Genomic DNA, 21,933 nt, shown 5'->3' on the forward strand with positions numbered 1-21,933 from the left:
TACTTACACTTGCAGTCAAAAACATATTTTGATCAAACCACCAATTGAAGTAATAGTTTGAGATTTTTTGGAAATACTAAGATTAAAGGATTAATACAATAGAAGACCCAAATTGCCAACAGAAATAAATATACAAGTCAATGTAATGTAAAAATACTTATCTTTTCTTATCAGTCATGATATATAAATGACATGTCCATTTATTTCTTATGACCTTGTCATTTTACATTTTCTCCTCCTCATCGACGTATTTTTCTTTTCTGCTCTATCATCTCTCTTTAATTTTCACACCGTTCCCTTCTCATCTCAATCTTTCCTCCTCCATTACTCGGTCTCTCTGTCATTGGTTCGCTGCCTCTTCTGAAGCTCCCTCTGTCACCATCAATCAACAACCATGGCAACTGCTGAATGTAACAAGCTTATCATTATGTGGTTAGAGGGTAATTGATAGGCGCTGGAAGAAAATGGGAGAAGTAGATCAATAATGAAAAGAAAAGCTCGACAGAGTAAAGAAAGGGAAGATGGTGAATTGTTTTTCAGTCAAGCAGAATGAGAAGCAGAAAGACAAATGACACAAAGACAGTAAAGAGACCAACGTCGTCAAAATCTTACAGATGCTGAAGATTCAATAGTTTGAACATAAAAAATATGGAAAAGGTTCGAGGGAAGGTTTTACCATCTAAGACACTTATGTTTTTTGGTATTTGAGAATTTGTGGATTTTAACAATCTTAAAGCAACACTTTGTAACCTTTCCTGAGCAACAGCGCCCTCTGCAGCCACACGTGATGATTAATACTGAAAATCATCAAACTCTGTTCAGAAAGCTTTTTTGCACCGACCGATCTTCTTCTAAACATGACTTCTGTCCCTTTTCCACAATTATCGACTCTTTGACAAAGTGACAACACATCTTATAACGAGACCACAAGAAGTTGTGTTGAGCTGCCGTTGATTTACAAGCAAAAACCAACATCAGAGAAAAAAACCCCACTGCATTCTCCAGATTTTTAGTGCTTTAAGGTTTTCTCATCATGAAGAATGTCTGTGCATGATGAGGGTAATTACTTATCTGACAGAGCCAATGATAGCAGGACAGGTAATAGCAGGTAATTAACCAGTGGAGCGACAGCAACCAAGCCTTAGTGCTTATGTCACTTCAATTACTACTAATTACTCACAGGATGGAGAGAGGGTGATTTTAAAAAAAAGAAAGATTTATACCTTTTTTTATACGAGAGTCTCTTGGCACCACTGCTCCTCCCATCATTCCCCTCTCTCTGTCTTTTCCCGCTGTAGATGGACCGTGTCCATTCTTGTGCCGGTTCCTCTGGGTCTCCAAGGCCTTTAGCTTGCGAGCATGTTTGTGACCTTTGTAGTGGGCCTCTGCCTGGGTCTAGCACACGCAAATACATACACGCAAGCAGAACAAGCAGAGTGTAAAGTCAATGAACAGTGCACGCACAGAATCACTGAATTAAAATGATTAAAAGGACAGCATGAAATCAGTAAACTGAAATCGTTCCATCTGTTCCAGCTCTCTGGCTTCACATGCTTCTATGGAGTTGGGGGGAAAAAAATGATGCGATCAAGCGTTTGACTCGGAGGAAGAGTCACATCACCATTTCGATCATCGCCATCGTCATGGCTGTGCACAAATGAGCATCAGTTGGACTCATGGCGTCTCATGACCATCCACTGAGCTCATCATCCCACTGATACGTTCTGACACAAAATGGCCTGTGTCCGTAAAGCTGCAACACGAAATGACTTCTCTGCCTTCCACGGCGAGAGAAAACACATTTGTGGCAGCGTGACAACAGATGCATTCAGATTTGAGATCTGTAGATAAAAGACGTGCTCTACAGAGGAAGATCAGTGTCCAGCAAACGTGAGGTGCACCAACAGTGAAACAAAAACAGCTGAAGCAAAAACACATTCATCTTGGAATCCATACAGACATTACATATTTCAGACATTTACATAAAACACATTCTCATTTTATATGGCAACAAACATCATAGCATTATTTTTAACAGTTGATCCATCTCCATAAATCCTGACTATACTTGAGTGAGAATTATTACTAAAAATACATATAATTTTCTGCATCCAAACCAAATTTGAACTTTTCATAGATAATAGCGCTCTACACATGCCGGATTTACAGATCTCTATGTAATTTCTTGAGAAATTCACAAAATGTCCACAAAATGTTCACAAAAATGCCCTATCTCTATACCTATATTCTATCTCAAGAAAGAAAGTTAAAATCAAAAGTTACTGGATTCCTCCTTAGCCAATATCCCACCCTTCCACCAAATTTCAATAAAATTGGCTGGGTAGTTTTTGCATTATCCTGCTAAAAGATAAACAGCAATGAAAACATTACATAGAGAGAGATAATGACAGTGCCCATTTGTTTCATGAGGTTATTAAGTCCTTTATAAAAATGAAAACATTATTTGTGACAGATTTTGAAATATGTGTGTTTACAAAGTAAGGAGGGTGGATGGCGTATTCATTTTGGTTTTGTCCTTTATATGTTGGACAGCACATTTTTGCAGCACTTTCTGTATATGAAGGACACGAGTGCACTCCCTAAATCAACATCATACCTCAGTGTGGATCAGTGTGTCAAGACTTCAAGTGTCTGGCTTCACACGAGGCTGTTGGATAATTATCCATCCTAGTTACCAACCACACACTCTACTGCCTCTTCTAATGCACACATACAAACTCAGTGTGTGTGGAGGTGATATTTTAGTGTGTGTGTGTATAGGATGGAGGGGCCGTAAGTGTCCCCATCGACACTTTGCATAAAGCTCGGCCTGCTACACAAACAGAAATCGCACCACCGTGGGTTGAGCAAAGGGTGCACGACCCCTTTGGCTGCGCTGAATGTCAGTGAACACTAACCATTCAGCGTGATTTTCAACTGAGTCAGAGGGATGAAGCCGCTCTCATCTGCATACTACCAAACTACCCAGCATGCCAGTGTAGTATGAGTACTATGTTCCACCATAGTAACTTAAAACAAATAAAGTATCCCAGGACGACTAAACAAAAATCTCCAGTGAAACGACTGCACGGCCTCGGCTGACCTTGATTCAAGCAGCTTTATGCATTGTCACACCACTGATGCCCGAACGCTTCACACACAATGAGCAACAACTGTCCTCCACAAAAGGGCAGAATAACTTTAAAAAACAAGTTTGGCTGTTCATGCTTTTGTTCACAGAGTTTACAGCTTTAAAGGAATAATTTTGAATATACATATACACTTATCATGTAGCAGTATATAGGTTTCAGTTATCAAAAAGAAACCTATGAACTACTATATAGTTTGTATATAGTCGTCATCAAGTCTTTTGTCTTCACACTGAACAAACAGCTTCAGCTTTCTATTAGGGTCAAATTAACATTCTCAGTGGATGCACTAAATCATGATAACATTTACTGATTGATATACTGAATAAGAACAACTGTAAACAAAAATAACTATTAAAATGAGTATAATAGTCTGTTGTTACATCAGGTTTTCCCTTCATCTCATAATATCAAGCTGAAGCTGCATGTCCAACATGTCAAATACAGATGGACGTCTCTGACAGCGACACCTTCCACTCCTCTGTACCCAACAAGCAGTGAGTATAAAACACAAATAGACTTCAAACATTCGGAACTATTCCTTTAATCACATTTCTTTGAAGGGTACGAATTCCAGCCACTCAGTGCTGCCCCCTGTTGGGACCTGGTACCTGCCTGCAACTTGGCATCCACCTCCCGGGTCAACCAGCCCTCTCATCTCGGCTGCAGGTAACACAGAGGGGGAGGAGGAGAGAAAAAAAAACCTGACAACATGACTCTATGTCCAAAAGTGAAGAGCAGAGCAAGAGAAAGATGAGGAGGTAAGAAAGTCAGGATAGTGTGTGCCAGTGTCCTGCTTCCTTCAAGTTTCAGACTTCACACAAAGAAGAGTCATTGTCATTCTGCCAGGTTCCTCCTTACAATATAAATGCTAATACGCATAAACGAACGCCACAGGAACGGGAGCCAAATGAACTTGAAAAGGGAGGCGTGATAAGAAGGAAAAAAAGTCACAGAATTAGCTGACTGGTTTTCTTTTTAAGAACTCAGCAGTCGATTAAAAAGAAAAAAGGAAGCCATATGATTGGACCGATTAGAGGAATAACCTGCTTCAAGATTGTGTTTCGAACACCAGGGTGAAAAAATATTAAATGTGGAGGAAGAAAGGGGATGTCTGACTGCAGGAATAATCAAAAGATGACATTAAGAAGAAAACACACATCAAAAGGGTCAAAATGTTTTACACTTATAGTGAGATAAAGCTAATTTAACAATCCTTTCATGTTGTCATATAAGAATGTCTCGCAGGTTGATTTAACAAATTACAAAAGTAGTTTTCCACCTTCCAACAGAAGAAAAAACCACTGACTGATTGGTCGAGCCTCTGACTCACAGTGGAGTTGAAGCGCAGGTGACAGATGTTACAGGAGATGATGGGTTTCTTCTTGGGTGGGGTCACACCAAAGGTATGGTTGATCACTGCCTTCTGCACTGGGTCCATCTACAAGATCAAACACACACACGCACAAACACTAATGTGATATGTTTTGGTTTGGGGGAGTTGTGCAAACAGGAAAAAAGCAGAGACAACCTACAATGGCACAAATGGCATTGGAAAATATGTTTATATACATGTACAATATAATTATTATCATACATTAGAGTTATGAACAGATATTTCAAATACCATTTTCCCAGAACCAATTAAATTTTGGAGCAGATCCAGATAAACTGACATATTTTCACAAAACGTTCAGGGAATAATTCACAGATCTTGTTGAACCAATAATTCATATTTAGGAGAATTATATCTATGATTGTTTGTTGCAGCTTGATTGACTTTGAGAAGTATCCTGAGTGCCATTCTAGTTCCACAGCGTGACATGGATGACTTTGACGAAAGGAGATTAGTTTGACTTCAGCATTTAGTTGGCTGTGTATATGAAGATGAAGAAATTACAGCTCAATTTACACTTTTTAAATAACCCTTTTTGATCAGTTCTATTCATGGAGGTAATCCCTACAGTGCAGCTGTGTTAGTGGAGTCTTATTTTTAGCCTCTAGGTGTCAGACAGGAATCTTTTCTCATCCTCCCACATGTCTACGTTTAGTACTTTTCCTCTGAATTGTCTCATAAAGGGTTAAAGCTAAATGTAGACTAAATGTACACATATTAGTTTCACCACTCGGAACCAGAACATACCTGTGTGCATGTGTGTATGAGAGTAGTGTTATCTTAGGGATGTTTACCACTGACTGGAGCTAATATGACAACTTGCCAATGTAGTCCCGAAGAAACATTTATAATTTCCTGTATAACATATCTACAAAGTGCACGTCTTGCAAACAAAATAAGCCGAAAAATACTCCGAGCCTCACATTGAACGACATCTAAAATAATGTTTCCTCTTGTAAATTGTTGCCTTATATTTAGTTAAGTTGACAGCAGCTGGTAATCAGACCAAGACCCTGATCTGCTGCTTCTGTTTTCCAATTAAAAATCATGCATCATGTTTTTAGGTTTGGACTTAATAAGTATGAGATAAGTATTTCCAGGACCGGTTCGGGGCTATAGATATTTTCCACTTCCATCCACCTGCTCATGTGTGAGTCTGTGATTAATTTGGTATCTCACCGTGTTGAAATTTGGGAAGAGGCTAAGTGGCGAGGAGCCGTTGACCCTCAGTGGCAGAAAGTGCTCCAGCTGGGCGTGACTCTGCGACTGGAGGGGTCGACCAGGCAGAGGCAGGGATCCCAGGAGAGGGTGGACTTGACTCTGGGATAACGCACCTTAAGAAAGGGAAGAAAACATTTACATTAACACATCAATGTGAAAACTAACTTCTCTGATTGCGTATTTGATGTTTCAGCCTTTTATTGCTAAAACATTTATGGACTGTCACAGTTGCCCCATAAGATTACATTGTAGTTATAGCAACCATGTTGTGACTGCAAAGATCTAATGGGCTGAAACATTTTGTAAGTACCATTCATTTGCACACCCACATTTATAAATATAGCCCCCTGGTTTGCTTTTCAAGATTTAAATATTTTTTTCTAAAAATCAAATTTGCGGATTTTCTTCACATTAGCCCACCTGAGCTGCTCATCCTTACACACATAAAGAAAGATTTTAGCACACAGCATATGAGCTCAAGATCCATCCCTGCAGTGAATGATTCACTCAGTAAAGCTTTAATGACTTCAGTAATAGCAGGGGATAAATGATGAGAGCCTTCGCGTGGCCTTTTCCTGCTTCACAAGTCCATAGTTTATCTTGACAAATGTCTCTGGCCTTTAAACACAGCACTTGTGTGTGTAATTGTGTGGTTTTGTTCTTCCTCAGATCCTGGAAATGTGTCCCTCAAGATAAAAAGGAAAGGGACTTTGAATGAGGGGTTAGGATTGGTCATACATATTTTCGTTTGGTCTTATTTGCTCAACAGTTTTCCATCTTCTTGCACACATTAGTTCTGTAGCGTTTGTTTTGATTAATCCCACAGCAATTCCAACATCACATTTAGCTTTAAAATCTCCTTCCACACAACCTCTCGTCTCATCTCGCTTCATTTTAGTTGCCCAAAATGCTTTTAGCCTGCTCGTGCTTTAAGGAGCACCATGGCACCGACCTTTGTCTAGACCCAAAATAAACATCGCCTGTATTCATACAGTTTAACATTAACATGGTGTATGCTGAAAGTTTTGTTGGAAGAATAAAATACATGTAAATAAGCATTTGATCTGGATCCAGTTTCTGTATACAAGATATTGTAATTCAAGAGTTGTTTTGTTAAAAAATGTACAGTGGGTTTAAGCTGACTTTTTAAAGGAAATTTCCATTAGATATCTATTAGATATTTATGCTGCTAGTTTTTAAGGAAACCACAGGCTCCTTATGTTTACAGGAACTGATGGGGATGAGATGGCTGAAGGAGGAATAGGTGGATATTTTGGCATAAACAAAACTAATAAAGTTGATGGTATAGCTTCACCAACTGCACATTTAGGAAAGATATATGAGAAACCCATGATGTGCCCCTTCTGAAAAATATATCTCCTTTAAGATTAAATGGAAAAAAGAACATGGACCAAGAGAATAAAAGAAATGGCAAAACAGAATATCAATAAGTGTATTGTTCATGATCAGCTGGAAACTTTCTCTTAATACTGTAGAGAGTGAATCATAGAGTTGGAGTCTAAAGATGTTTTTTTCATATGAATCAAAAGCACAAAAGGAGAAAGCATTTCCTAACTGTGCTGCTGCAAGGAACCGAGGAAGAGGAAAATAACCTTTTCAGATTCAAAACACATTAACAGGTAGTTAATGCAGACAGAATACTTGATATAGGCACATGGCTTTAGGAGGAACATGAAAAGAAGCTAGAGATCATAGATGTTAAGATGTTGAATTGTTCCATGCAAGTGAGCCAATGTTTGCTGCAGGCAAAAGATAATAAAGCAGCAGATACAGTGAAAACATCATCGCCTGCAGCAACAAAAGCCTGAGGGCTTTTCTTTTTTTTTTGGCAGGGAACAAAGCAAGATATAAAAACTTGCCACAATGTATTTTAAATCTGATTAATCCAGACCAATGTCTTAAATAGAAGTGAAATGTGAAAATACTGTATTATTGGGGATATCAAATAAAAGTCTATGTGAGCTGTAATAATAAACAAGCTTGCATGACAATACTCACGTTAAGCAGGTATGATGACCCCCATAGACTGTATATAAACATGGTTGACACAACAGCTCCCCAAAAGTGAAGCCAAATCATCTTCATCGCCCCCTGTAGGCTATCTGCAGTATAATTCATAAACCCTGCCTCCTCCATGTTAGTGGATGGGACATGGGTCAAACTAAAATGTCAGAGTACATGTTAAATATGTTTTTCTCAAAGATGGTTTCTGTCATTTTAGGTTTACAAAAACGAAGGAAACTGATTCAACTAACACAAAGCAACGGGACATTCTATTAGAGTAAAACCCATGATTGAAATTTGGCAGACGCATCTCTTCACAACAAAGAGGAGATGCATTTAACCAAAAATAAATAAAGGAACACAGAGGAGGGTCCTGGTTAACAGGAGAAGAAGAGGACACAGCTGCCAAGGGGAAGACAGCGTGACAAACAATATGAAATATAAGGAAATTGTTACTTTTTTATCCTCATCAAATATACATTACTGTTTATTTTATTTATTCAGAGATTTACAGCCACTCTGGTGCAAGTATTTCGATTTGCAAATGAAACGAGAGGCGTGATTATGATTATAACTGTGTATTTGATCGTGCATGTGTAATGTGCAACACATCTCCCTGGGAAACACACACATATGCAAAACACACACACACACACATACACACACACAAAAGTAACACGTGATAACTGATTGAATTTGTTTTTGATGAATTCCATTTTCATTCAAATGCTCCACCTGGACTGTTGATGTAGTACCGATCCCAATAAAGTATATTGAACTGCGTAACATGACTGACAGAGCAGCAAAGACTGAGGGAAAGCAGAAGAGAGAGACACTGATGAGAAACAGTTTTTCCCCCTCTGCTAGGCCGATGTGCTTAATCTGCCTGTCAGTATGACTTTTGGGGACATTGATTCCCTCCCACACAAATCTGAAATTGATCTCATTAATCTGCTCTGCATATATTCACAAAACACAGCAGAGCGGGATGTTTAATTAACTGCGTTTTCACTGAACAAACTAGGAGCTGCCATCATCTGTGTAAATGTGGATCAGTCGAGAAGAGGAACATGCTTCTGACAGGATTGTGCCTCCAGTTACCATCTCATCTGCATCCAAAATGTGGGCCCTTGTTTAACCATGTCAGTGAATAGAACAAAGTGCATGTGCTTTTTGAACAACATGCGTGTTGTGAAAATGCATCAGTCTGAAACCAGCAGAGAGCTTGTGTTCGGGTGTCATGAAGGCTTTATTCCAGAGAATCTGACAAACTGGATGAAAGCTGTGGCTGTATTAGCTTCACCCGATCATGCTTGTAATGTGTGACCCAGCAGGACTTAATTCGTTTTTAGAACTTCATGGAGTTAAAGTCATGAACTTGATTAAAGCACCCATTACCTATGAGAAAAAAGTTCAGTAGAGGGAATTAGTTAACCAAAGAAGCTCAAATTGAAGAAAACGAAAAAACAGCTGAAGGAAACAAACTGGAGCTAGGCTGCAAATGTGGACGTATCAAGAGCCTGATATCCTTGATGTGTATAAAAATGGATGCCATGATGGCTGCCAATAAGTGAAGCTGAAGTGTCTCAATCTGGTGGCTGGCTGCAGTATAGGTCATACATTTTACCTCCTCCAGGTTAGTGGATTAGACATGAAACACACTAAAAAAGTCACGTCAAACATTTTCTGCTTTCTGCCATTTTAGGTCGTTCTTCAAGGTTCAGTGTGTTGGATTCAGTGACATCTAGTGGTGAAGTTGCATGTTGCAGATGAATACCTTGTATCTGGGGCATTTAATTGCATTATTGGATAGTGGGAGGAAGCGGAGGGGCGTCTTCCATCTTGACCCCTAAAGTAAGGCTCGGTTTCCAGTGTAGGTCTAAGCTAGTTAGCTGGACTTGATATTCATTGCAGGTTACGGCATCACACAGTTTAATCCATTAACGTCTGTTTATCAAGCAGTGAATTCAGTAGGAAACTGCGCTTTTGCCAATTTTGATTTCCCCCTGCTTAATGTGTGAAATTCAACATATTAAAATGAGCCAGTTCCTGCTCACTAATCTGGATTCACTTTCTTTTTCTATGCAGGAAAGATAGATTTTTCATGGAGGCTGGGAGTGTAGGTCACAGCAGCCAACCTCTCCACATTGAGAAGGGATAAAAGATTATGCGCTGGAGAAATTATAGCACCTTGAAAAAAAAAACGGAAAACTGGGGGGAGAAGCTTAATCTCTATTGTGTCTAGGATTAGACTCTGGGTGACTCAACATCACAGCAATCAAAGAGGGAACAAAATGGCATCTTTCCATGAAGCGCTGAAAAAAATGGGGGGGATGAGAAGCTTTCATATAGCGACGAATCAGAGCGAAGGCATCACAGTAAAGGGCTGCTTTGGCTCGTTTCATGGTGAATGCATTTCATAGCATTATCTGTCTGAGCCAGTTTCTCTGTCTTCAGTCTAAAACATCATGGCGTCGTGGAGGTAGGTTCTCATTTCACCTACCAACATTCCCCGATGAGCCTCCTATGTGTGGTGTTAATCACTTTTATTGCTTTACTCATCCAAAATGTTTCGCCATCCACATACGTTAAAAAAATGAAACACATCTGGGATTTAAGGACGAAAGCAGATTTAGGCGGAGTGACGAAGACCAGAGCTGCTGTGGTGTAAGTGAAACTAGAGCGAGACAAAATGCAGGAGGACAGACGCAGGAGGAAGGTGCAGATTATATTCCTCCTTTTCTCTCATTATATTATATTATAGATGTTATATGTCTTGATTCTCATTCTAAATTAAACTTGCAGGTTTGGCCTCAAGATTCAAATTTGTCACCTTTTCCTTCTAAATAAAATATTTAACACTGTAGTGTTGTCGTAGCCTATTGTCGTTAACCATGTACAGTATCTCCAAAAACTAGTTGATTCATCATATTAAACTTGAAAACAGAACATAAAGTAAAAAGGCTAAATTATTTAACAAAGCTCATTTTCATTTTAATAAATTGTAACAGTTGAAGTAGAATTCAATGTAAATTTCCTTTGGGATCAATAAAGTATTTATTTATCTTTATCTATGATCTGTGTTTTCAAGTCTGATAAGAAATGTTTTTATAAATTTCCTCATTTTGGAAACCATACATGTGGAATGTGTTTAATATCAGGGACTTCACACATCATGCTAATTATTCTAATCGTACAGAGTCACTTTAATGGTTTGTTGAGTAGGTTTGGCATTAAAACTAAATAAAGAGGTTATAAAGAAATCACATTCTATTTTACTATTCACTCTCTTTATTAAATATCTGAATAAAATGTATTTTAAAAGAAATAATAGGCTACAAACTGTTATTATACTGCTGCTTGTTTCTAACACATTGCCTCCACTCTGCTTTGATAGATGACATAAAGCCATGGTAAGTCACTGCTGCACTGTATTCAGTGTATATGGTGCCCATCAGAAAATCCCACTGCCTCTATCTTTAATGAACACTAATCTTTCTATTTGCAGAACAGCACTCAGTCATAACAAACGGTTTAATCAAATAGGCCAAATTAAGCACTGAGGAATGTGGAATTTAATGCTGAGAAAAATGCAGCCTCTTTGACTTTATATTTTCTGTTAAGCCTCCAAAACACAGTCGCATAATGAAAATTGAATGGTATGTTTTTCACGCCACAATGGCATGACGCACACAGCCTCTCTGAGTCATTAAACAGAAGTGGTAAGTGTGCTGCTGCTGCTTTGGCCGTAATGTTAATACCATTCATTGCTTACACAACAGGCACTGAGATAGACATTTATGATGAGCTCTGGTGGATGAATTAGCATCCATTAAAAACTGCCAATGAAAGCTCCGCTAAGCTTTCTCCATTGGAAACAAAAGGTGGAGAGTGAAGGCCTAATTTCTATGATGGCTTAAAAATGCTGCCCCCACCTTGCACTGTGTGGTCTTTAAATAAATCATCTTTATTGTGACAAAGTACATTAAGGCCACGACTGGCAGCCGACAGGCAAATTCTCCCACTGGCTGTCACCGTCTATTTAAACTGGTACAGCTGCAGCTGGCAGAGCCGGCGGCTTCCAGAGAGTTTCTACCTGCAGGGCACCATCCGGCCCAGATCAGGCTCCCCACGGAAATCTGTCCTACTTTTAACATTTTCCACGCCAGGGTCCATAAACCTCTATTGAATTTCTTCAATGTGAAATCCAGGACTAGTGTCTCCTGGTCAAAGAAAAATTAATGGTGTGTGAGTTTACGCTTCAAAGACCAGAGGCAGCAGCTTTTAATGTCCCCACTGTGCGATTACACCCAAAACAATCAAGAGATTCAAAATTCATCAGGTCTGCAGTGTGTTTTTTTCTTTGCTCAAGTAGATCAGCTACACAATGTAATGCTATCTGATTAACCTGACCTTTACAAGAGGCTGTCAACTTGCTAAAAATTAGTTTACATCATTTCCACAGGTTCCACAAGACATTCTATCTCGTAATACCTGCACCAAATTACAGTATATTCAGCCACTGCCCCCATTAGGAAAGTTATGTTCTTTGTATGTTTCAAACATCATTTGATCTCACAATCAATCATTTCCATATCTTGATTATGTAAAGAAGTTATCTTTTGAAAGCAGGTAAACAGAAAATTAAATTCTGTGCACATGATGATTGTTTGGAGCGATTCTGAATATTTTGCACCGTGTGCGTAAACAAACACCGAGATAAGACTGATCTGCAGGGAAATGAGCATAAATACACTATCACTGCTGCTCAGACAGAGCAGTGCTTGTTGTGTTTCCTGCACATCTGTATCAATCCCACTTAAAATAAACTGCCGCCATCTGCTTGAATTGAGATAAGCATGGAGTCCAATCAGACCTGCTGAATGGCAGTCAGCAGATGTGCAGCACACGCTTATTGATATTTGAAGTCTGTGTGCAGCTTTATTCGCCTCATGAACTTAGTAATTAGCAGCTTTCTGTCTCAGCGCTCCTCTCGGAGCTGCAGCGAGGCTGGCTTCCTGCCTGGTGGAGTGATACTGAAGCATCGTACGTTAGTGGCCTCAGAGATGAGAGTCGCAGGATATCTGTTTGCTGGTGCACCTCGAAAAGATGTTTATCAGGGTTAAATTACAGAGGAGCCGATAGCATCCGTATATTTATCAAACAGGACAGAAACTGTGCTTTCAAGAGCTATTTTAACACGGCCTGTTTGTTTAAGATAAGCAAAGTTTGCCAAATCGATTATTCTGGTCATGAAAGATTTAAAGTTAGTCACTTCAGAGTTTACGAAAGCACAACCTGGAATTAAAAACTTTCCAATCAAAGCTTAGCAACTGACATGTTCAGAAACAACCGACCTTGACCTTTGACAACGCTACTCCATTTAATCTGCGAGTTCAAGTAAATATAAAAACATACCAGAGTGATAAAATTACATAAATAGGAAAAGTCCAAAGGCTGCAAGAGTCAAACACCACCACTCAACTCGAATCTTACACACCTCACCGCAGCTAACATAATCATACACACATCTTGACGGTGTGTTGCATTGAATCCTAATGGAGTCCATTCGAATCTGCAACATTCAACATTTTTTTGAGGCGATGTCATGTCTCCTGGCAGCTGCATATTTCAGCAGGTTTTGCATTTTCTGCTTGATTTTCAAGGCACGTTGTCGGAATTGGAGGCACAACATTTTCATTTATGTCAGCGTTTCAGCAAAATACCAAAACCTGAATGCATTTTGCTGACAGAATGTGCAGATTGTGTCTCAGCGAGCCTGCGTTCACGTCTGTGTCTTAAACCGAAGCATGTGCAACATTTGAGCCACTGTGTAACAGTTGGCTTCAATCTTTTGTCATAACTCCGGAGGGAGATTAGGAAAACACAGAAAATGTGCTCAGTAAGCAGCCGGTCATGTACAGCTTCTCGCAGGATGTACTCGGAAATCCAATGTCACGTACTGAATGTCGAAACTTAGAAATACAGAGAGTACGTTTTTTGAGTAGCTACAGGATTCAGGTAGAGGTAGAACTACAGGCGAACAACTTCAGTTTGAAGGACGTGGAAGGTGCATCAGTGTCACTGTCCTCAAGAGTCCACTCCCCAGTGTCAGTGATTCAAAACAGAGCAGTGTCATTTTAACAGAGTGCTGGATCCCATTTAGACTGATTTTCTTTGTATGACAGAACTCTGTCCCAGAAGGACGCTGGATATTGTCAGGTAACTGTGAAACCAGACAGACATGTGGTACTGTAATAAAACTAGACAGATTCACTTCTTATATTCTTATAGAACTTGGGTATGTCTCTCCTTATTCCAATCTCCCCATTAGAGTTGTGATTCATTGAGTACAGACTTAGTGGACCGTGAATATCCACAGGAAATGTCGAGGAAATAGCTTTTAGTTTCCAAGATATGGAGTAAAGTGATTAAAGAGAAATCTTGAGCAAATTGTGGCTGAGAAAAAGTCAGCGTGTGACTTAAAAATGTTCAGGGTACAGTGAACATCCGAAGGTTTATGACAATGTGTCCAGCTGCTGAACAAAATATCCTCCTCTGGACCAAAGTGTTAACAGTCACAATATGTGTTGAAAGAGTAAAGAATTAAAAGAAACATACACAGAAGAAACTATGCAAATAAAAAACTGAAGTAGATGGGATGAACAGGGCAGGCAGAATGCTGAGATACCTTTTTAGTAAGTGGAGGCTACAGCTGTTGAGACTTCAGTTTCCTCTGCAGGCTCATCGTGTGTTAACCACTGAACTATCTGTTCAGAAACATTTGCTGAACAAATTATAGAAGCGGCGTGTTTGCATTGGAAGTCTGTAAAAAGCTGCAACCAGATGAACATTCACCAGTGTCAGTTATGTGAAGACATATTGATGTTGCTGAAAATGTATCTTGTATAACGCAAGAGCATTTATACAATTATATATTTTTCTTTTACTCTGTCCAACCCGTCACATTTGATTTGCATCCCCAGGTGTTTGTGGGGCTGCAGATATATTTTTTACCTCTTTGACACATGTTAATAGTTTCTTTCTCTCTTGGGAGTGAATCATGGGGCATCGTGGGCCATACGACGGTCCTCTGAGTGATGGACAGATTGTCAGCAGTGAGGAAGGGTATGAAGTGGACAGACGAGAGGTGTCTTGGGGACAGGGGATGCAGGTCTGGGAGAATCAAATATAAAGAAAATAAAGTTTTATCGATTTGCCTTGTCCTAACTTTTCTCCAGTGTTTAATTCGTAGTCAGGAAAATATTGCTACTTATCTACTCTGCATCTCCATGTGATTATTTCTCCGTAATGTTTTTCCCAGTCCTTATCCCGGGGGCTATTATTTGGAAAAATAAAGAAATAGGATTTCACTTTAATCACAAAAGCCCCACAGCAGTTGGCGTAAACTCCAACACATTAAAGGACCATCTAACGTCCTCTCTGAGATCAGCCTCTCACAGTCTGGTGGGAACACACGGATGCTGGACGGCTGCAGATCCCTGGTCACCAGATATCTTGAGCCTGCACAAACTTTTGGCAAATCCAGAATATAACAGAAATCCATGTCATGTGTCTAAATCATTAAAATGACTTAACGTGGTGGGTCTTGGCGTGCAGCTCCAGTCCTAAGATAAACTTGCAAAGATGTTTTTCTCATTTTGATGCAGTCACGTGTGCAGCCTGAAGTTTGATATGATTTCAAACAGACATATTGTTCCATAGATCGTCAACTTTTAACTGCTTTTGATCTTTTAAACTCAATTACATAACTGTAGAGATCCCAGCTCGTGAAATAGCAAATGTTTTTCTCAAGATTCTCTTAATGATAAATCAGATTTTACTGTCATGATGAATCAAAAATGCAAAGCGATCGTGCCATCCAAACTTAAGTCTTCTCAACATTCACATCTCGTCCCTGCAGCCACACTCCAATGAAAATACTGGCACTTATGTTGCAATCTAAGTATTAAGAGTAAAAGACAGAGGACCATGGTGAATTAGATGTAAGATAACATCACATGGCCACATAGACTCCACTGATTATGATTAAACAAAAATGTGATCTCTGCAGTGGAATTTCTACGTCATGCTCTGACTCCTACATGCTCTGAATGCTCAGGACATTTTCCTGATGTTGTGAACGTCTGACGAAGCCAATCTCCTGCTGTGTTCTTCATATGTGAAAGACAAACTAAGAAAAATGTCTGCCCCTAAAAATGCTTTTGTTCCCAGCACATATATTGCATGCTTTGGATACTGGTGGTAAACATTCAGAGCATTATCGTGTGTAAGTAAGTGTGTTGCTGTTTCCCACAGTCTTTAGCAGTGAGGCTAATCAAACTCACACTGTCAACACTTCACGATGACTGATTGGGGCTGTCAGTCTCTGTGTTTTTTATACTTACACATGAGCTGAGCCAAAATGCTTTATAATCGTGGTAAAGGAAGACAACACAAGCATGGATGAAAAGATAAGAAGTACAATGCTAGACATAAAATCTGTGGATAGGAAAAAAAAGTAACATAAGTAAAATAACGAAAGGCATCAACAAAATCCTACGACTCAAAAGACGGGAATGAAAAAGTATAACAGTCAGGGGGTGGGGACATATTCGTGTTTGTCTCAAACATCTTGGTTTAAAATCAAAATGTGTTTTTATTGATGAACCCACACATTTGTTGTTTTACTAACTTTATCTATTTTCTTATGGAGTAATGTCACAAATTTGTAATCTATGATGATATAAAAAGTATTACTAGTATATTGTGTTAGGAACACACATCAGAATGGAAAAGAAAATGGGATCTACGTGACTCTGACATGATTATTGGTGTCCGATGGGCGGGTTTGAATATTTCTGAAACAGCTGATCCCTGAGATTTTAATACATCGAATACCTTGTTGTTGAGGAGTCAGAGGAGATCAGACTGGTTCAAACTGACTTCAGTAACTCAGATGACCACTATTTACAACTGTGTGGAGCAGGAAAGCATCACAGGCTGCACAACATGTCGAACCTTGAGGCTGGAAAACGTAGCCTGTTCTAATGAGTCTGGGTTTCTGCTGAGGTTTGCAGATGGCAGGGTCACAATTTGGCATCGACAGCATGAATTCATGGACCTGGCCTCCCTTGTGTTAAGAGTCCAGGCTGCTGGTGGTGGCGGTGGTGGTGGTGGTGGTGGTGGTGGTGGACAGGGTGTGGGAAATGTTTTTTTAGACACACTTAGGGCCCATTAATACCAAACAATCATGGTTTGAATGCCACAGCCTCTCTGAGTAGTGTTGTTGACCATGTTTATTGTTTTAGGACCACAGCCTCCTCTAATGGTTCCTTCCAGCAGTAGTATGGCGCTCCTGAGCACATGTTCTCATTTACATACAAGCTTGTACATTCACTTAAATACAAAAGTGTACGACAGTAAATTGAAAGTCAAGTTGGCACGTCAGAATGCACTTGAGACTTGACTCTACGCTGATGACAACTGCAGAGACAAAAACTAAAATACTCTCACGACTCACGGCGCAGAGTCAAAGTACAGGAGACTAATTAAATTTGTTCTCAAAGATAATCTACACTATCGGTATTGCAATTAAAGACATACTGTGCCATATTCATTACCCTTTGATTAGAGTAATGACTCATTAACACTGGAGGATAGTGAATATGAGCCCCAACAGGAAAATTAATGGTCCCATTTAAACTGACTCATGAACTTCCGGCTCCGGAAACATTTTCCACAACGTAACAAGAAAACAAGGATCATCTCTGTCCAATCTGACTTAGAGATATATTTTGCTTTTTCAGTTTTCTTTTCTCTGCTGTGTTATATAGGATTTTTGTTCATGTAAACGTTCCGCAAAATTAAAAAGCACGAAGTTAAGAGAGCTTCTCCCCTGAAAACACCTTGTGTTTTTGTGTGTGACCTGTGTGTTAATAAAACATTCTTTGGATGTTAAAGTTATAAAAAATGTTTTAATTTAATTTGTTTTGAAGATTCTTGGTAATTGGTAAATTGATTTTTTTGACAGATTTTAATAAAGACCAGCAGATAAACAGAGAACAACCACTGCACTTTGTGAGAGCAAGTGTTTGATGTAAATCGTAACCTGCAGCAGGTTATTTTTAGTTGATCACATAAAGATCATTTGCTGCAATTTCAAGCGAGTCCCTGGAGTTTTAACCTCTGACATGTAGCAAATGATTTCTGCGTGTGGGCGGTAAATTGCATCACAGAATGTTATGTTTATTACAAAACACAATGGAGCACGATCAGGATTTTAGCTCACTGCAGATTCTCTTGCTTCAAAAGGGAATCTGCTGGTCAAAAAACCCACGAACATCTGGCTTTTGTCTTCAGTGGGAATGGATACAAACACTATTCACTCCCAGTTCAAATGACTCTGCAGCAGACACAGGTTTTTAATCATCTTCGGCTCCAATCGGCAGTGATGATAACATGACACCCTCTACAGGAGTCAAACCCGAAATTTAAAAAATCTACATATACCCCCTCATTTTGGTGTAAAAGAGGGATAAGAGTTATTATATTAATTTGAATCACTGCTTTTTAACTTAACTTTAAAATGAACACTTTCAGCATTTGTTTGTTGAGAATAGAAAACAGGAAACATGTTGGAGGGGGAACAGGGAGCTGACAACTTAACTCAAAAACAAAGGAGACAATGTGCCCCAAAGCTTTGGAATAAATTATTCCGCAACGTCAGAATGAATTAATGTGTGAATGTTTTTAAATCATGGTTTAAGACTCACTTTCCAAACCATGTTTATTGTTCTATCCTATTAATTAAATTTATCATTGTTTTGTTTCAACTGAAATCTAATTTCTTCATTTTTTACGACCCTGAGTTTTGTTGCATCACTTGGTTAGAATACTAAATTGCTCTCTGTTTTCTTTACCACGCTACAGAGTGATTTACTCTATCATGCTTTTTGAAAAGCGCTACACAAATATTTTTACAAAAGACCCCCCCCCCAGCCAGACTTGGGCCAACGACGTGGCAGCAGTCACATTTTCGGCGTCTCACGCCACTGAATGCAGTTAATTTCCAACCGAGGGGCAATCGTTCTGTGTACCTCGGATCACGTAATTACTAAAACCATTCACCGTGTCGTACTGTAGGTGACTGCTGCATGTGGTATGATACATGCAAACAAAGCCCCCGCTGTGTATATATTGCACTATTGTGCTCCTGTTGTGATCCATTATGATGATTTGATCCAATTTTTTGCGGTAGACTGCTCTTGAAATTCCGTCTGCCTCCAGTTTCCACTGCCTCTTTTACTCAGAGAGAGAGATACGTCAACCTCACAGCTAAGAATTATGTTTTCTCTTTCTTATTTCAGGAATTTCCCATGGTGTCACATCTCTTACATATGATGCTGAACAGAGAATGGAATAGCGCACATGGTCTGTCAGCGCAGCTCCTGAACAGAGCTCTTGACGAGGGGTGGGGGGGGGGGGGGACAGCTGCTGCATGGCCACCAGGCAAAACTCTACAGTTATCTCCTCTCCAACTGTTTCCTTTTGATCTCCCTAATCTGCCATTTAAAGAAGAAAGCATCCAGAGCTGCTGCTGCTGCACAGACACTTCTTAGCATTTCTATCCAGGCTCACACTGCACTGAGTCTGTGTGTGTGTGTGTGTGTCCATAAGCTTCTCAAGAATATCACAGTATACAAGTGTTTACCAGATACAGTATTTCAAACCTGCGATTTAGATTACAAGTCTACAAGATGAGAAATGACGTGAATAAGTAATCCAGATGTTTTACTTGTTTATTCAAAATTAAATGGGGATTATAGTCATGAATCATTACGCTGATTATTTCCGTCACCAAAACATTTTATGAAACCTCTATAAACATCTATAAAATGACAGAAAATAGGTAGAACTGCCCATTACAACCTGCAAATCCCTCCACGCTCACATTTAAGAACACTCGGGCAGCTTCTGTTGTAATCGTGTCTGTTTGGAATGGACTGTTTGCTTATCCTGTGGTGAAGCCGATTGCAACTTTCTTTCTGAAACTGTAAAACTCATCTGCAGTAATTGAGTCTTGGCAAATAAAGACTGGCCGCAGGACTCCAGAGCTGCACCACCGATGCTGTTCAAAAAAACTCTTCACCTGTTCATCCAAACCTGACTCAGTACGCAGAACCCCGAACTGGTAAAATTGTGCTATTGTCCTGAACATGATTGTGTCTAATTGACAACCTTACAGTCCCAGTCGCTGCTAAAGATCGCTGTCTATTTAAAGTCCATTAATGCTGAATGCATCTCGTTTCCAGATTGCACCAAATTAGACACTGCACCTGCTCGGGCCTTTAACAATAGACAAGTGTGAAGCCGATAAGATGGTTCTCGAGATATTCATTCCACATCCAGACAGACAAGAGATTTCTGGAATTATAATTTACATTAAACTCATATTTAATGATCCGTCTTTGTTAACTAATCGTTTCAACTCCACATATATCCAGATTGAACTCTTGATCAGTCTTTAATTTGTATCTATTTAGAGGTCAATCTAAGTCAATTTTCTACATGTACCATCAACATGTGCTCTTATAATAAAACTGTTTAACTTGGAAAAACTAAGGTGGTCCTTAATTTTAAAAACTCTAAATGCAATCAGCCTTTTGTTCCTTTCCCTGAAAAAAAAAAAAAACCCAACAACCTACAAATGACTACAAATCCCCACACTGCCTTTATCTTTAACAGGCTCCAATTATGCGAGCTAATCTGGGCATATTTCCCTCGGGAGGCAAAGACATAATTGCCAGCAATCTACACAATGATATGAGTGCTGTTCTTGAATGGCTTTAAAAATGGCCCGACACGTGGGATGGACGGTGCGGGGCAGCGTTGTATGAACTCCACACTTGGCTCCATTAAAAAGGGTCAATTAGAGAAACAAACAGGCCGGGGACTCATTTAGGATGCAAGGGACTGAGAGGGGGCAGATGGTGCATGGGCAGGAGGACGGAACCTGCCCTTGAGCAAAGATGTGGAAGTGGAACAGCGCACAGTGACACACTCGCATGCATTCAAGCAGATGGATGATGAGTTAAGATATTGTATTCTCATGCACAAGAGGTGCTGACATGCTGTGAGAGTAAACATCTGTCTTACCGAACAGCATCTCCACGAGTTTTGTGATTCCTCCGCTTGCAGCTCTCTTCCGACTCAAGCTTCTCCTACCGGCGTATCTCCCATCACAGAAGTTCAACCAAAAACCAACAAAGTGCAGCCGCCTCGTCGCTCATAACCTGCTCTCCCTCTCTTCTGTATCTATCCTCCCTCCTTGCGCTCTGACTCTCTTTAACTCTTGAGGTGAAACGGCACTCAGTCCTCCCTCAGTCAATGACACATCCTGGCTGCCGACCAAACCGCCGCGGCTGAAGAATGACACACATGTACTTCAATTAAAAGCCTCATGCTCCGCCGATCACGGCGCCCTTCACGAAAAGAAGCGGGGAAAGAAAAGAGGCTGCGAGCGTGTGTATGCTTCTGCGTATGTACGAGAGAGAGAGAGAGAGAGCGAAAGAGGGTGAAGAGCAGAGAGGGAGAGCTGGCAGAGGACTGGCTATTAACACTATGATCATCCCACATCTCCCCCTCTTCTTCTTCTTTATCTTCCACTTCTTCTCCTTTTTTTCCCCCAACACTCTTCTGCATTCAGGGTTCACACCTGCCTGCTTCCTTAAGGACACTCAAATGTAATTTTCTTCCTGTCATGACAACAATAGGCATCGTTTATCAGTCTGTTCCATTCTGTAACACTTCTGCTTATAATGCAGCTGCGCACCATCCACATTAAAACCATACACACCACGATGAACTGAGGTTAGATACTATTGAGCGTTCAGTTAAGCATTTGTGATCATTGATTGCTAGGTCCACTTTGATTATAAATAATTAGTCCTGCACGCATGTCTACATTTCCAATAGGTCTGTAGGAAGTTTGTGAAGAGATTTGAAGGACGTCTGCAAAGAAGCAGAAACGCAATGAACCATATAAATTCAATGTGTTGTTAGATAGATCAGTTTTATTACTATGCACCAGAAATACAATGTTTGTATTTAGTCGGTTGTTGTCATCGTAACATTTACATT

The 21,933-nt window shown here is 39.8% G+C and overlaps 1 protein-coding gene across 3 annotated transcripts in view; it reads right to left on the reverse strand.

The window, feature by feature from the left end:
• LOC109626945 (zinc finger protein 385C-like) overlaps positions 1–21,933 on the reverse strand; it is a 53,648-nt gene that overhangs the window by 2,676 nt on the left and 29,039 nt on the right. The window contains exons 1-4 of one of the 3 annotated variants that reach the window (XM_069517484.1): positions 20,950–21,346; positions 5,725–5,879; positions 4,459–4,590; positions 1,224–1,395 (exon numbers count right to left, since the gene is read on the reverse strand). In XM_069517484.1, coding sequence (XP_069373585.1) covers positions 1,224–1,395; positions 4,459–4,590; positions 5,725–5,879; positions 20,950–20,959 — 469 coding nt within the window. In that variant the 5' untranslated portion in view covers positions 20,960–21,346. Of the gene's footprint in view, positions 1–1,223; positions 1,396–4,458; positions 4,591–5,724; positions 5,880–20,949; positions 21,347–21,933 lie in introns of those variants that run through there. The other 2 variants (XM_069517483.1, XM_020083211.2) reach the window with 2 other exon arrangements.

This window comes from Paralichthys olivaceus, chromosome 21 (genome assembly GCF_024713975.1).
Source record: "Paralichthys olivaceus isolate ysfri-2021 chromosome 21, ASM2471397v2, whole genome shotgun sequence".
NCBI classification, from domain to species: domain Eukaryota; kingdom Metazoa; phylum Chordata; class Actinopteri; order Pleuronectiformes; family Paralichthyidae; genus Paralichthys; species Paralichthys olivaceus.